This window comes from Lepus europaeus, chromosome 4 (genome assembly GCF_033115175.1).
Source record: "Lepus europaeus isolate LE1 chromosome 4, mLepTim1.pri, whole genome shotgun sequence".
Classification (NCBI taxonomy): Eukaryota; Metazoa; Chordata; class Mammalia; order Lagomorpha; family Leporidae; genus Lepus; species Lepus europaeus.
In genome coordinates this window covers 97,304,870-97,320,439 of record NC_084830.1, presented here as the reverse complement: position 1 = coordinate 97,320,439, position 15,570 = coordinate 97,304,870, and the positions used below count along the sequence as shown (strand labels likewise).

At 50.0% G+C, this 15,570-nt stretch overlaps 2 protein-coding genes across 6 annotated transcripts in view; one reads left to right on the top strand and one right to left on the bottom strand.

Moving 5' to 3' along the window:
• Positions 1 to 13,998, top strand: part of SPIDR (scaffold protein involved in DNA repair) — a 455,986-nt gene extending 441,988 nt beyond the window's left edge. For 3 of the 5 annotated variants that reach the window (XM_062188525.1, XM_062188523.1, XM_062188524.1), the window contains exons 13-16: positions 5,543 to 5,636; positions 6,639 to 6,753; positions 7,172 to 7,225; positions 12,601 to 13,998. In XM_062188525.1, coding sequence (XP_062044509.1) covers positions 5,543 to 5,636; positions 6,639 to 6,753; positions 7,172 to 7,225; positions 12,601 to 12,765 — 428 coding nt within the window. In that variant the 3' untranslated portion in view covers positions 12,766 to 13,998. The remainder of the gene's footprint in view (positions 1 to 5,542; positions 5,637 to 6,638; positions 6,754 to 7,171; positions 7,226 to 12,600) is intronic. The other 2 variants (XM_062188521.1, XM_062188522.1) reach the window with 2 other exon arrangements.
• A 65-nt stretch (positions 13,999 to 14,063) lies between these two features.
• On the bottom strand, positions 14,064 to 15,341 carry CEBPD (CCAAT enhancer binding protein delta). The gene has a single exon (XM_062188526.1). It carries the CDS (start codon positions 15,286 to 15,288, stop codon positions 14,464 to 14,466), a length of 825 nt encoding a protein of 274 aa, XP_062044510.1. The 5' UTR covers positions 15,289 to 15,341; the 3' UTR covers positions 14,064 to 14,463.
• Between the last annotated feature and the right edge of the window lie 229 nt (positions 15,342 to 15,570).

Genomic DNA, 15,570 nt, shown 5'->3' with positions numbered 1-15,570 from the left:
CTGTACTTCCCTTGTATTAAGATGAGATGTTACTGGCCAGCACCACGGCTCACTTGGCTAATCCTCCCCCTGCAGCGCCGGCACCCCGAGTTCTAGTCCCTGTTGGGGCGCCGGATTCTGTCCCAGTTGTTCCTCTTCCAGTCCAGCTCTCTGCTGTGGCCCGGGAAGGCAGTTGAGGATGGCCCAAGTGCTTGGGCCCTGCACCCACATGGGAGACCAGGAGAAGCACCTGGCTCCTGGCTTCAGATCGGCACAGTGCGCCAGCTGCAGCACGCCAGCCATAGCAGCCATTTGTGGGGGTGACCCAATGGAAAAGGAAGACCTTTCTCGCTCACTTGCGCGCTCTCTCTCTCCCTCTCACTGTCTAACTCTGCCTGTCCAAAAAAAAAAAAAAAAAGATGAGATGTTATATATTGGTGAGATCACCAATTCTAATTAAGCCAGTTCAGTTAAGTCCTTTTTTTATTTGCTTAATAAGTAAGCTTACACTGTTTCACTTACCTGCTGTGTCTGAATTTGAAGTAGCTACCACCTCTTCCTCTTGATTGGCATTACTGTGGTGTATCTCTCCATCCTTCTGCCTTTAACCTATCCATGCCTTTATTTAATTTAACATTTATAGACAGTACATAAGTAGAACTAGTTCTTATTTTTTGTTCACTTTGATACAGTGCCTCTTAATTTCTGTATTGAGACCATTTACATTTAAAGTGATTAATGTAATTGAATTAAGATACTTATAACTTGTCTATTTGTAATCCAATGCTTCTGTTTTGTTTTCTGCTCTTTCTGCCTTTTTTCATTTTATTTTAAAGATTTTATTTATGCCTTTGAAAGGCAGAGTTACAGAGACAGAGGAGGAGAGAGAGAGAGAGCTTCCATCTGCTGGCTTATTCGCCAAATAGCTACAACAGCCAGGGCTGGGCCAGGCTGAAGTCAGGAGATTCATCCATTTCTCCCAAGTGGGTGGCAGGGACCAAATCACTTGGGCCATCTTCCACTGCTTTCCCAAGCACATTAGTGCAGAGTTGAATCAGTGCAGCCAGGACTTGAACCAGTGGCCATATGGGATGCCAGCATTGCAGGCAGTAGCTTAACATGCCAGCCCCAGCTTCTTCTTGTTTTAATTGACATCTACATGATGGCTTTCTTTTCTTCTCTCAGCATATCAATTACATTTTAAAATTATTCTAGTGGATGCCCTAGTTCACTGTCAAATAACACTATCCTTCACACATGATACATGTTCCTTATAACACTATTGTCATTCATTTTATTTGACCACAAGGTAGAAGTATAACAATAATATTATAATTTGGACAAACTATTATCTTTGGATCTACTCAGAATAAGGAATGTAGGAGCCAGCAACACTAGCATCCCTTGCTTCAGCCTGGCCCAGCCCGAGCTGTTGCAGTGATTTGGGGAGTGACGCAGAAATGGAATATTCTCTCTCTCTCACGCGCGCAAGCGTGTGAGACTTTCAAATAAAAAAATACATAAATTTAAAAAAAAATAAGCAGTGTGAGCCAGCACTGTGGTATAGTGGGTAAAAGCAGCCTGCATTGCCAGCATCCCATATCAGTGCGGATTTGAGCCCTGTTTGCTCTACTTCTGATCCACCTCCCTGCTAATGTGCCTGGGAAAGCAGCAGAAGATGGCCAAGTACTTGGGCCTCTGTACCCACATGGGAGACCTGGAAGAAGCTTCTGGCTCCTGGCTGCAGATTGGCCTTGCTCCTGCTGTTGCAGCCATTTGGGGAATGAACCAGCAGCTGGAACATTGTGCGCACACTCGCTCTCGCTTACCCGCTCTCGCTCACTCGCTCTCGCTCGCTCTCTCTCACTCTCTCTCAACTTGCCTTTCAAATAAATAAATCTTTTTTTTAAATAAGCAATGTAAAATACTTTACCAGAATTTACCCCTTCTCTAATGCTCCTGCTCTCCTTATATAGATCCCAGGGTTTGAAGTAACATTCTCCTGCCATCTTGCATTTTCCTGTAGCATTCCCTGAGGGTCTGCTCTGCTTCCAAGCCTCTCTGAAGCTGCCCTGCAGGCCTGTGGGTGGGTGAGCAGATTGTGTGAACAGAGAATTATCCCAGAGCAGGACTCTGTGTGTCCTTAGATGCGCTGACAAGAACCAGTCAGCTGTGCACTAGGAGTAGACAAAGCCCCAGCTGCAAAACAGCAAGGATGAGTAGAGGCTCCCCTGCAGGAACGCCCACAGTGGGGCAGCAGCTGGGCACAGACCTGCCCCACCATGCTGCCTTCACACGTGTACCAGCCAGCTGCCCATCCACATGGTGGAGTCTGCGATGCTTTCTGACTTCAGCAGGTGCCCTCTCCGTGGCCTCAGCATGGCTTCAAGAGACCTCGCTCATCCCTGAGAAAGTTGGTACTGGGCATCGGGCACTGTCCGCTCAAGTGGCTGAGTATTGATCATTTTCTCTGAGCAGGGCTTGAAAGGACCCTGTCAGAATTCCCGGCACTGCGCATGTCTGGGGTAATCAGCAAGTGGTTCAGAGCCGACGGTGGCCTCCTATGTGTCCATCCGTGAGTTGGTCCTGGGTCTCACTGGAGTGTTGGAAGGCACACAGTGCTCCAAGGAAAGGAATCCTCACTGAAGGGGAGCACTCACCTCTGCTCCAGCTCCTGCTCCAGCAGCTGCTTTGTCAGCCCCAAAATGCTACTGAGCCCCCACTTCTTGGAGTCAGGAAATGGAGGCAGAATCGGTACACCTGCCTGGCAGACCCCAGACCCCATGCTCCTGGGCCCGTGCTTCCCTAAGGACTCTTGAAAGGAACATTTTTTTGAAAGGAACCTTTTTAAAAAGACATTTTGGTAACTGAGTGATCAGTGGTTTAAGTGGTAGATACTTCTCAAATCTGATTTCCAGGGGCCAGCGCTGTGGCGTAGGGTGTTAAGCCCCAGCCTGCAGTGTCTGCATTCCTATGGGCGCTGGTTAGAGTCCTGGCTGGTCTCTTGTGGCCATCTGGGGGTGAACCAGTGGATGAAAGATCTCTCTCGTTTCTCCCTCTCTCTGTTTCAACAAATAAATAAATCTTAAAAAATACTGATTATGAGAGATTTCTGCACACGAGACAAGCTGAATTGCCTTTAATAGTAACTTCCATAAACCCAATGAGTATGGGGTCAGAGCCCTAGCCCCTGGCAAAAACTGTTCTTTTTCTTTCTGATTCTTGTTTAACTGATCCTTCTTAACACTAACAATTTAGTAGCAGGCTTCCCAGCCACGCCTTGAAATTCACTTAGGGCTGCCTAGAAGGGTTAGGGTTTGTAGGTAGACCCCAGATGAATTACATTTCCTCAACTCTTTCTCTGTTCTCTAATTGGAAGGAAATTACTTCATCCCATATAAATGTAAGTGGTTTTAACACCTACATATCCTAGAGTAAAAAAAAACTGTAGTTGGTAGCAGCCTACTTTTTATTAATTCTGTAGCAGTCCCTTACCAAGCACCACTGTGAGCAGCTCAGCTCCAGCCAGTGATGGGAATGGGTCCGGTCCTGGCCACAGCGCAGGTGCGGTCTGATGTTTGGGGTGGCACCTCCTTGTTTTTCCCATGGCCCTTCTGTGCATCTGCCAGCTGTGAATTAGTCCACACTTCTCTGCAGCTGCAGGATAAGCCTCTATTGACTTTGCTTTGCATCCCTTTGACCTACTTTGATTAGATTTACAAGGACATTAGCTGGGGCAGCCTTTTCAAAATTAGGAACTACTCTTTTCATTTTTTAAAAGTCCTTCAAGCATGCATTGTATGAATGCACTGTAATAAACTAAGCCTCCTAGCTCTCATCATTCTGCTTTATCCTCTACAAATAAATTTATACTTCATCTTTGTTCTAGCAGGGAATAAAACGTGTCCTCCAAGAGTTGGAAGACTATTTTTCTGGAAACTCAGGTCAATCTTAATATTTCTTCAACTATCTAATTTCAACACCTTTCACCAGTATGGTTTACAATTTACCAGTAATCTAGGCCCTATATGTAGTGCTTCATATCCAAAAAAATCAGGCCATCTCAATCCCCAGAAACCCTGCATGAGCATGCCTCTGCCACCCTCCCAGCCAGATGGCCTGCCCTTCCTCACTGCCCATCCAGCCCTCTGCCCCGCCAAGGTGTGCAGGATCAGCCAAGGGTCAAGTTTGCTGCGGCTCTGGTGGGCCTGCATCCTCTTCTGAGCCTCAGACCCAGCCCACTCCATTCTGTAGGAGGTCTTTCCTTATGCCCACAAAGGCCCCCTGGGCGTCTCTGCTGCACTTCTCAGTGATCATGGTTCCATTTCCCAATAGAGCAATTTTCATGGTATTCTTACTATTGTCTGCTTCCCCAACCAGACTAGGATGAGAATAAAAACTGACATTCATCTTTATGTTTCTATTGCCCCCATATATCCCACACCTAATAGCATCGCATGCATACATACTTGTTGGTTGAATAAATAAATCATAAATTTTGGAGTGAAAAAAGAAACTTATGTGTCCTTAATCGCAATAGCAATAAGGAAGCTGGAGAAATCATAAAAGAAGAGATTAACAAACCAATATTTATCTTTCCATTCGAAAGAAGTGGAAAATAGCAATTCCATTTTACCTAATACAGAAGCAAATCCTAAGGTGATGTTAATGTGCAGTGAACTATGAACTGGAGCAGCGTAAATTAGAAAGTCTTTTCAGAAAACATTTTCTTAAAAGGTTTTTCTGTTTCTCTTAATAGTCATATCCTTTCACATACTGATTCTTCCCACTGCTGCCAAAGTCATCTGAAGATGTAAATGCTAGTATGGAGGATGGTTGAGGGGACCTGGACACATCAGATAAACAGAGCAGCAGTGCAGTGGGTAACCCAGGCCTCACAACAGCTGTACTGCAGCCGAAAAAGTAGGAGACATCAGGGGCCAGGTTGTAGCATGATGGGTAAAGCCACCAGCTGTGAAGCCGGCATCCCATATGGGCGCCAGTTCATGTCCAGGCTGCTCTCCTGCCCATCCAGCTCCCTGCTAATGGCCTGGGAAAAGCAGCAGAAGATGGTCCAAGTGCTTAGGTCCCTGCATGCACATGGGAGACCCAGATGAAGCTCCTGGCTTCAGCCTGGCCCAGCGCTGGCTGTTGTGGCCATCTGGATAGTGAATCAGCAGATGGAAAATAATATCTTTCTCTCTCCCTCTCTCTTTCTCTCTCTCTCTTTCTCTCTCTTTCTGAGTTTCAAATAAATACATAAATTTTTCTTAAAAATTAAAAGTAGGAGACATCAGATGAATGGTTTTATCATCACATTGTACATTGGGAAAAGATCAAGCAAAAATGAGAGTTCTTGGTAGGTGGTGATGTTGTGGACAAATCTTGTACAATAAATGGAAATTATAAAAAGCTTAGGAACATTTATATGAACTCACAAGTGAGAAAACTACTGGAGGCCTGTCCAGGAGGCCCCTTTAGTTATCTGTGTGCTGAGGAACAGAGAGAAATCTAGGGACAGAAACCCACTCTGAGAGTCTGGCTTTTCTTTCACTTGGCCTAGGCACTGTGATCGCTGTAGACGAGAACACTGCTTTCTCATGGCCTGTATGTGACAGGTGTGGCAACGGGCGATTGGAGCAGCAACCAGAAAACAGGTAAGGAGGCAGAGGCTGGCCCAAAAGCCCCACGGGCCCAACAGGCCTGACAGCAGCCAAGCCCTAGGCTCCCATGAACTCATGCCTCAGACCTTCCTGCCTCCCACTGTCTTCCCCCAAAGCTCCAAGGGGAACCCAGTGTGCCGAACTGCAGAAAAGAGGCCTTGATGCCAATGTGGGTTTTCCTAACAGAGATTTCTGCTGCTTCTTGCAGCTCTCTATCTTAAAAGAGAAAACAGCTGGGTTTTGTACTAGGCCTTTTTATTATCAGTCAGAAGAAAACAGCAAAACAGGAAAATGGGAATAAGTGAAATAGACTTGTGACTGAATAGTGTGTCCTTTGCAAGTGGAGCAGACTTTTTCAGTGACCAGGGAGCAGCTACTTGAACAGACATCCCCCTGCCCAGTCTTCCTGCACCTTCACCCTGGGGCCATGCTCTGGACTGGGCATCATGCATTTCATTGTTTTGGAGTCAGCTCTCTGGTGGCCCAAAATGTATTCCTTTTCTCCTTCCTAAGAAGCAGGGAGTAGATGACCCATGGTGCATTCAGGGTCGGTGGCCTTGTGAACGCACAAGTCATCACTAGACTCTATAACTGATAAGAGAGCTTGGGCCCAGGTCACATGGAAGAGTGCCAGAGCTGAGATGCTGAGGCTTAGGTGGGCTTTCCCATCCTGGCAAGTGGGGAATGCTGGCCCCTCTGCTTGGCTTCCTAGGAGGTCTGCCCTGCCTCTCTACACTCCACCAGCACAAGGCTTTTTGCCCTCGGTGTCTTCCCAGCAGCCTCCAGTTGCTGCTGACCAAAGCTGACCTTCATCCCTCAGAGCAGGCTGAGTCCTGGGCTGCTTCCAGCCTGTCTCCAGAACTTGATTCTTAAGAGAAGACCCCCCCCTTCTATATGAGCAAACATGCGTGCTTAGAAAATGGCTGTGCACTGGCAGAGCTCTTCTGACTTGTACCTTCTGGGTTGCTTATCTTCCCTGTGCATCTTCACAAACAGAGGGGCCTTTTCTTGTGGGGACTGTTCCCGGGTAGTCACGTCTCCTGTCCTCAAGATGCACCTGCAGGTCTTCCTGGACTGCCCCTCAAGACCGAAGTGCAGAGTGAAGGTCAAGGTAGGAGCCGCTGCCTGGAAAAGCTGGTACCCAGAGCTTGTGTTTGTCCTGTGCACCCAAGAGCAGGAGCAGAACCTCTGCTCATTCCTATAGCATCCTGTGGAGATGCGCAGTGTGACTCCCTGACTAGGGAGAGCCGCACACAGAGCCCTCTGCAGCCCTTAAGAGCTTCCCTGGAAACGGGGGAGGACTCGCCCTTCGTGAACACAGTCTCTCTGTGTTGTGACTTAAACCTCATGTTTGACTTGAGGAGCAAGACTGAGGCTCTGAAGAGAGACAGGCAGTTCAGATTGGGCAGGTTCATTTCTGGGATGAGAGGGGCTTTAATACAAGCACTTCCTGAACAGGGGGTGGGAGAGGAAGGTGAGGGAGGGTGCAGGGGGTGGGCCCCGAGTCCACTGCTTCCTGTCTGTTGCAGCTGTTGCAGAGCAGCATCTCATCCCTGCTGAGCTCGGCCACCTGTGAGAATGGGGTGAGTACAGGGGGTCTAGCCCTGGTGTGGCCCACACTCCAGCCTGAGAGGGTAGCTCAGCCCCTGTGAAAATCCCTCTGCCATGTATTAGGAGACCTCAAAAAGTTCACAGGAGATGCAATTGAAAGATAAGTTTATTTTAGTGCAAAAAAGCTTAGAAATCCCTGCATTGTTTTTATACAATATATACTTTCCGTGAACTTTTTGAATACCACATATGTTCGATTACAACAGATCCCACTCTAACATGTATGCATTGAACTGAAATGCAGATGTGTCTAAACACTGTCATTCAGCAGGCCAAGGAAAACCCCTCCTCTGTGAAAATGAGGTTATTTCCAGATCAGCCTTGAGATGGACACTGGAGTCTGTCCCCTGGCTTTGGTTGTGGTCCTGCTGGCTTTAATTAAAGTACTAGTGCTGTGGTTTCACGTCAGCAGGACTAAATTGCCTAAGTCGCACTTTTTAAAAATTCCTGTGTATTGCAGACTCTGGCTACCTGGCAAACATTACCATTGCTTCTCAGAACTGGCTTGTCTGCCCAGAGAGGAACTGTGTCGAGCTAGTGAAGCACCCAGTACCCCTCTGAGAAAAGCAGCACTCCAGTATATGTAATCTATGGGCCAAAGACAGTTCTGTCTTGTGAGCTTTGGTCTGCTAAAGAAAACTTCTGCCCGTAGGACCCTGCCTCCAACTTGTCAAAGCATCTGCAAGCACCCGGAATAACTGGTGGAACTGGCCAGCCCACAGGAGGGTGCTAGGTGTATGTGGCAGTAGGGCACAGCCTCCAGAAGCAGAGAGACATGGGCCAGCCTCGTGGTCATGGTGAACAGGAGGCTGGTCACCCAAGAACTACTCTGGTCCATTGAATAGAAGTCTTTTTCTGATGGGTACCCATGGCCAAATTCCAGCTCCGATTGTAGTCACAGTCTGGTGACTTGACCTATCATTTGTAGGTACCCCACCCCATCCCCACTGCCCTCACCAGCCCATCTCCACTGCACCTCTGAAGGGGCCGATGGAGCTGCGGTTCTTTTCTTCTTTCATCTAAATCATGGCTATCAGGATGTGGATTAAACTGGAATGTGGGTAAATTCATGAGTAGCACCTTTGAGGATCCCTGGTTTCAGCTCATGGTTCTCAGCCCTGTCTTTGTGTAGACCACCCATAAGCTGTAAAGACCCTTCTGTTCCCTTTTAGGAGGAAGCCCACCCACTTTTAAAGCTCCTTGGTGCCCCTGCTTCTGCTTAAATAGGGGTCAGTACCTAGATCAGGCTGTAGGAGGGCTTAGGTCAAGTGTCCCGATTGTAGAAATTGGCCAACAACCGTGCCCATGTTGTTCTCACCTGTGTCCTCGTTCAATCTCCCCACCATCCCAGTGAGGCAGAATCCACCTTTTACCGATAGGCAGTACAGGGCTCCTGGCAAAGGCTTCCCACCCAGAGAAAGTCATGGTTATCCACACGGAGTGACCACCCAGCAGAACTGGTAGCCAGCTGGGATAGCGGACACCTAGAGAAGTTGTGTTTAGCAGGTAATGAGACAGCAGTGCCTCTTGACCAATTCTTGTCCCCTTCTCTCAGTCTTTGGAATAAGAAAGATGAGACAAGGGTGACTGTGGAAGGCATAGGTCAGAGGTTTCCAGGAGAGGGAGTTCAAGCAAGAGCTGAAGATGGCACACTTGATTATCAGAGTACATTCTCCACAGAGAATGTTGGGGGAAAGTATTGGAAACACTCCTGCTTCAGAATATGTAACACAATGAACCAAGATTTGCAAACTAAACCAACAGCGCTTGGACACCCCACTACCACCGCCAAAACACACATACACCAGCTGATCTGTGCTGAGAAGTGTGGTATCTGCCCTGTGGCTCCATGGCCACTGGGCACTGCAGACTTTAGGTGATCATCCTGTCAGTCCCTGTGGGTTCCCAAGAGTGCCACCTGGTGCTTCCTTCCTCCGAGGAGGAAGGAGGCCTCCAGCAATGGACAGTGTTCAGTGACCCTGCTGATCCCCCAGCCCTCTTTAGAGGACCCAAGAGCAGAAAGCCCCAGGAGAAATTTCTCTCCACTTGGTGTTCTTCTGGCTGAGGGACTTGTTCTTCCTGCACATCTAAGTGCTCAACCACAGTGTTCCTGTGGTAAGCCCTGCTTACAAAGTCAGAGCAGGTGAGCACTGCCCCTTGGGACACCCACATCCATATCAGAGGGCCTGAATCCTGGTCCTGGTACTGCTCCCAATTCCAGATTCCTGCCAATACACACTGTGGGATACAGCAAGGTATCCCCAAGTCCCAGCTACATGCATGGGAGACCTGGATTGAGTTCTTGGCTCTTGGCTTTGGCCTAGCCCAGACCCAGCCAGTGTAGGCATTTGGGAAGTGAACCAGCAGATGAGAGTTCTCTGACTCTCTGCCTCTTAAAAGTAAAAAGTAAATTCCTTTCTAAAAAAAGTGCCAAAGAGGGTATGCCTGTGTACATGCATGAGAACATGAATGATGATACATTTGCTGTGTGACATGAGTAGTGTGTGTGTATGTGTTTGAATATTTGTGTGCATGTGTGTGTGTGCGCATGTGTGTGTTGGGTAAGAAGCACAGAGTGGTAATAGCCCCAGATGTCACCTTTGTGGGTACTGTGATTGCAAGACCTGTGTGAGTGTAACGGGGTTAAGTTCTGAGCCTGGAGGGACACATTTGAGGAAGTTCTTGCCTTACCCGCAGTGTTACAGTAGATAGCCAGCCTTTATATCTGGCCTGGAAGGGACTGAGAGAAGATGGGTACCAGAGGGTCCTGCATGAAGATGTCAACTGCGAGTCACCCAGACTGGATTCTTTCCATTTTCTGGGCAAGAATGCGCATTCACCACAATCCAAAGAATCACACTAGGGCTTTCCAGGAGAACCATAACTCCACCCTCTGGAACAAACACAATGTTTCTGTTAAATGTAGAATGGGTGTTACATTGTATATCTTCACTTTAATGTAGTCAAACTACAGATGTAAAAATAGGATTGGCCTTTGTAGTATATGCAGTTTCTCAATGGTGACATCATAGGGGTAACAAATTTGGGGTTTATCTCCTTAAACCTTCAGAAAAGAAAATGTTAGAAGAACATGTAAGTTGTGCCTTTTAAAAATGGAGACACATTTTTTTACATATGCAGACAGACATTTGAATGGTACATGTGAGTTTGCTACTGTGGTTATTTTAACCTGGACATGTTAATTTCCCCAAATACAAAATATTTATAATTTGACATAGCAAAACTTGACACTTTCAAAAAGAAATTATTTCTTTTAATTTTCTGAAAGATTTATTATTGGTTTGAAAAGCAGAGTGTCAGAGAGAGAGGGAGAGACAGATTTTCCATTGCTGGTTCACTCCCCAAATGACCATAACAGCCGGGGCTGAGCCAGCAGGAAGCCAGGCGCCTGGAACTACATCTACGTTTCCCAAGTGGGTGGCAGGGGCTATCTGCTGCTGCCTTCCCAGGCACACTTGCAGGGAGTCAAACTGTAAGTATAGCAACCAGGTCTTAAATTGGCACTCACATGGGATGCCAGCGTCACAGGTGGCCACTTAACCTGCTGCACCATAATACCCCAGGAAATTATTCTGAAGTCAGAATTTCATACTTTCACTCCAGAGTATCACAGAAATGCCTGGCCATCTCTTTAACACACAAAGCTAACTAAAATTGTAAAACAGAAGACCAAAGTATGCAGCTGTCTCCCAGCCTCCTAGCACCACAGTGCCCGCCGCATTCTATATTTCCTGATACTCTTCCCCCTAGACAGGCAGCCTCTAGGCTCCATCTTCTTCACTGCCGTCTCTTCAACGTTGCCTCATGAGGCCTCATAATAAACTCTGCAAGAGCGACTGGGTGCACGGGCCAAGAACTTGCCATGCATATCATATGTGAGCCTTAAGAAGCTGGACTCCCTTGTCCAGTTCCTTCTTTTTCTGTCTTGAGCAGCAACTCTCATGCCCCCCATTACTCACTCCATAAACCACCTGCTGACCTTAATCTTAACAATTTTACCAAGGAAGCCAAAATTCTTCACAAAGTACATTACATAGGCTAGATATTTTTGCACCATGCCTGTCTTACATACAGGAAACTGAATCAGCACAGTGAGTTGGCATCAGAATGATGCTCTCTCACAGATTGACCCTGATGCTTATTGCTACGAAGCAAACCATCCCAAAACATTGTGGCTTCCACATTTATTCAGCACACAGACCTGCAGTTCAGACTGTTTCCCTAGGACAGCTCGTCCTGCTCCATTGGGCATCAGCTGGAGTCCCCCAGGCTGAGTCTCCTTGCTGAGGCGCTTGCTGGACTCCTCCTGAGAGAACCAGGCAGAAAGCTGGCCACCTTTCCTAACTACATTTAGACTGCCACTCAGCATCCCTTCCACTACTCTCTGTTCATGAGATGCTGGTCACCGAGGCCAAAAGGGTGAGGGCAGTGAGGTGCCCACCTCTAATGGGAGGGCCACACTGGAGCCACAGACTGTGCCGGCTTTGACATCAGAGCCTCAGTCTTCCTGGTCATGACACGTTCCTGGTAGAAGGGGTGAGCTAGCGTACACATCACAGAGCTGTTGTAGACATTTGGTAGGTGCCTTGCACAGAGGAGGGGAAGGAACTGCCTGTGGAATTACTGTGCAGGTGGTATTACCCTCTAGGGCTTTCTCCTCTCAGAAGGCCACAGATGGAATTTATCCCAATGTTTTGAAGCCTTTATTTTCAACCCCAGTCTCATCAGGGATAGGAACCACGGATGCCCAGTTCCTGTGTTATGTGAAGCTTGCCCACAGTTAATCACGTGGACTCTAAAGAAGCAGTTTAGTGTCACTATAACACAGAAAGAGACCAGTGTAACTCTAGAAAAAAAGGAGGGAAGTTTGGGGCAAAGTACCAGGAAATCCTTTGACCGGAAGTGTTGCTGGATTGGGGAAGTGTCCCAAAGGAAGTGGGAGACAGCTGCGAGCCACAGGCCCACCCCCTGCCCAGCTGGAGGACAGGCAGATCCTTTGCACATCTTGTCCTCCAGTTCCTTTCCTAGGCCAGATTATTGTGACATCCCCAAAAATATCAGTCAGAAATATTCTAAGTGTTCCTTTGGTACAAACGGAATTTAGTTATCAGAATAAAGTAATTCCTTCACTTTCCCTAATAAAGGGGGCTTTTTTAGCAGCCCTTGGTCCCCTACTTCCCCCACCAGTGTTCTCACCCTTTGAGGACTGAAAGGTCGGGGACGAGGGAAAGGCCTCTGCTCTGGCCCTCTGGTGCTCTGTGTTGCCGGGAACGGAACGTCCGGGCTAACTCTGTTTGCTTTAACCAGCATGCCTTTCTCACTGCAGAGTTATGAAGTGAAGAGTGTCCTCGGCAGGGAGGTGGGGTTGGCGAGTTGTTTTGTGCAGTCCATCACCACCCACCCGACCAGCTGCATTGGACTGGAGGAAATCGAGCTTCAGAGTTCGGGAGGCACCTCGGCAGAGCGCCCGCCCCAGCCACAGGACCTGTGAACTTTGTAGTGTGGCTGCGGGGGTGGGGGTAGGGGTTGGAGTAGTTATCTGTTAACTATGGACCCAGCTAATGTGCTTTATGATCTCAACACGAAACTTCAATTTTTCTGGGGCAAAAGTTATTAAAATGGTTTTGTAAGCTGTAAATCAAAATGCCTCTCTCTACAATTTTGGTGGGTTTTTTTTATCAACTTCCTATAAATTCAGGAACATGTTGTTGAAACTGAAGGTCTTTTTGCATTTGCCTTGGGCAGTAATAATGTGTAAGAAAATCCTATTCTATTCAATTGTAAAGTGTTTAGTATTTAACAGTTCCCCCCAAAGAGTAGCTGTAAAGCACAAACCTTCCTCACCCCTGTGATTTTAGTCTGTCTGGCTGTGATGAGTGTCCAGCAGAGGCATCTTCTGATTCAGTATTTTGGGGAAAATGCTCAGGGGAGCCATGTCAGAGTTGAGATTCCCATGAAGTGTAGCTAAGAGGCAGCGTGTTTACCACTCCTGAGCAGAAAGAGGGCTCACCCCACGGAGCTGGGGCCATGCGCAGACCTCAGAACCAGCCAGTTACCCTTGGCTTTGTTGGCAGAGATTTAAATTGCACTTAAAACCACGAATTAATTAGCTTTGGACACTAAAGGTTTTGTGTTTCCTCCTTAAAGCAGTATAATCATGACAGGCTGGTTAATTAATTACATAATATCCACGCAGCAGGGAGCCCAAGAAAAGGTGCCTAGGACCCAGTTTTCCTGGGCGGGAGGCACACGGTTCTATTTATTTGGATTAAGTCTAGAAACTTTACAGTTACCTCCAAAATGAAATTTTAAGTAGCTCGATGATCGTCCTTTTCATCAGCCACATGACTTGTGCGCTTAGGCGCACTTTGAAAATCTGAGGAAAGTGAAAGCACAGGCCAGCCGTGAAGCCCGAAGGGACTGGGAAAGGCCCCTGGGTCTCCTGAGCCCTACGCTCTCACCCCTCACGCCGCCATCTAACCTTAGGGAGCTCCTGGGCCGAGCTCTGCAGGGGCCCCAGGTCGCCCCGCCCCCGCACCTCCCGCTGGAAAGCTGCTAGCTTAACCGCGGTTACTCATCTGCATCCAACTCAGCCAAGTTCAGTAAGACCTTGGCGGGTTTCAGGAGTGCGGACCCAACCTACGGACCAGCTCGCCTCCCCCACGGACACACACCTGGCCCCGTGCTTCCCCGGCGCTCGCCCTCCGCCAGGTCCTGGAACGCACCTCCCCCAGCGAGGTCCGGCGCCACCGGCGCGCAGCAGTCACTGCGAATATAGGAAGCAGGGGCGATTTTAAATGCTTCTTTATTCTTACAAATACTGTAAAAATTAATATAAAAAAGTGAGCATGCTCAGTCTCTTCCTCTTATCTATAATACAAAGGATTTGTCTGAAGTTTTTTTTTTCATACAAATGTACCTTAGCTGCATCAACAGGAGTATGATGTAGAAAAAGCTACCATTATAAAAATAATTTAAGGGAAAATAAACACGTATAGCTTCTCTCGCAGTTCAGTGGTGGTAAGTCCAGGCTGTAGCTTCCCGTCGCCCACACGTCCCGAAGAAAACTGCAGCCGGCGCCGGGCGGCTCTGTGGGCGCCCGGGCTGCGCAGGGCAGGGCACGCTCGCTCCCGGGCCGTCGGGTCTGAGGTATCGGTCGTTGGTGAGTCTGTCCCGTTCGGGCCGCGCGTTACCGGCAGTCGGCGGCCCCGGTGGCGGGCAGGAAGGGCGGGCTGGGCAGCTGCTTGAAGAACTGCCGGAGCCCGGCCAGGTCCCGCGTGAGCTGCTCCACGCGCTGGTGCAGCTTCTCATTCTCCGCCGACAGCTCCACCAGCTTCTGCTGCATCTCCTGGTTGCGCCGCTTGGCCTTGTCGCGGCTCTTGCGCACGGCGATGTTGTTGCGCTCGCGCCGCTGCCTGTACTCGGGGCTGCCGCGGTCCGGGCCCCTCTTGCCGGTGCCCTTCTCCCGGGCGGGGCCGGGCGCGGGGCTCGGCCCCGGGCTGGCTCGCGGTGGCTCCGGCGACGTGGGCGGTGTGGGTTGCGCGGCGGCCGCCAGGCTCACCACGGTCTGCGCGCACGCGGCCACCTGCGCGGGCAGCAACGAGCCCGGCGCCTCGCCGTCGCCCCAGTCGGGTTCGCGCTTGAGCGGGCGCGGGGCGGCGGGGCCTGGGCCCGGGGGTCGCGGGGGACCGCCTGGCAGCAGCTCCAGGGCGCCCGCGCCGCCCGCGCCGCCGCCGCCTGCCTTGTGGTTGCTGTTGAAGAGGTCAGCGAAGAGCTCGTCGTGGCACAGTTCCAGGGTGGGCACTGCGGCCATGGAGTCGATGTAGGCGCTGAAGTCGATGGCGCTCTCGTCGTCGTACATGGCGGGGGCGGCGGCGCCCGGCTCCCCGAGGGCCCCCGGTTCGGCCCCTCGGCCCGGCTTTCCCACTCGACCCGGCTCGTAGAAAGGTGCGGGCTCCGTGGGCCAGGGCGCGCCGCGCGCCGGGCCGTCCAGGCTGAAGAGCGCGGCGCTCATGGCGGCGTCGGGCCGGGCTCGGAGTCCAATTGCGGCTGTCACCCCGCTGGGCCGGGCCCGCCGCCTTTTCTAGCCCCGGCTGACGCGCACGCCCCGCCCCGGCTCCGGCACCGCGGGGGCGCCCCGGGGCCGCGGGGGAGGGGGGCGCACCCTGAGAGCCCCCGCCCTGCGCCCTGGAGCCGCCCCCAGCCCCGAGCCTTCCCCTGGCTCACATCCCGCCTTGTTACGCGCCGGGGGCCCCTACGCGGCCGTGGGACCCCCGGAGCGCGCGTGGGGGAGGGG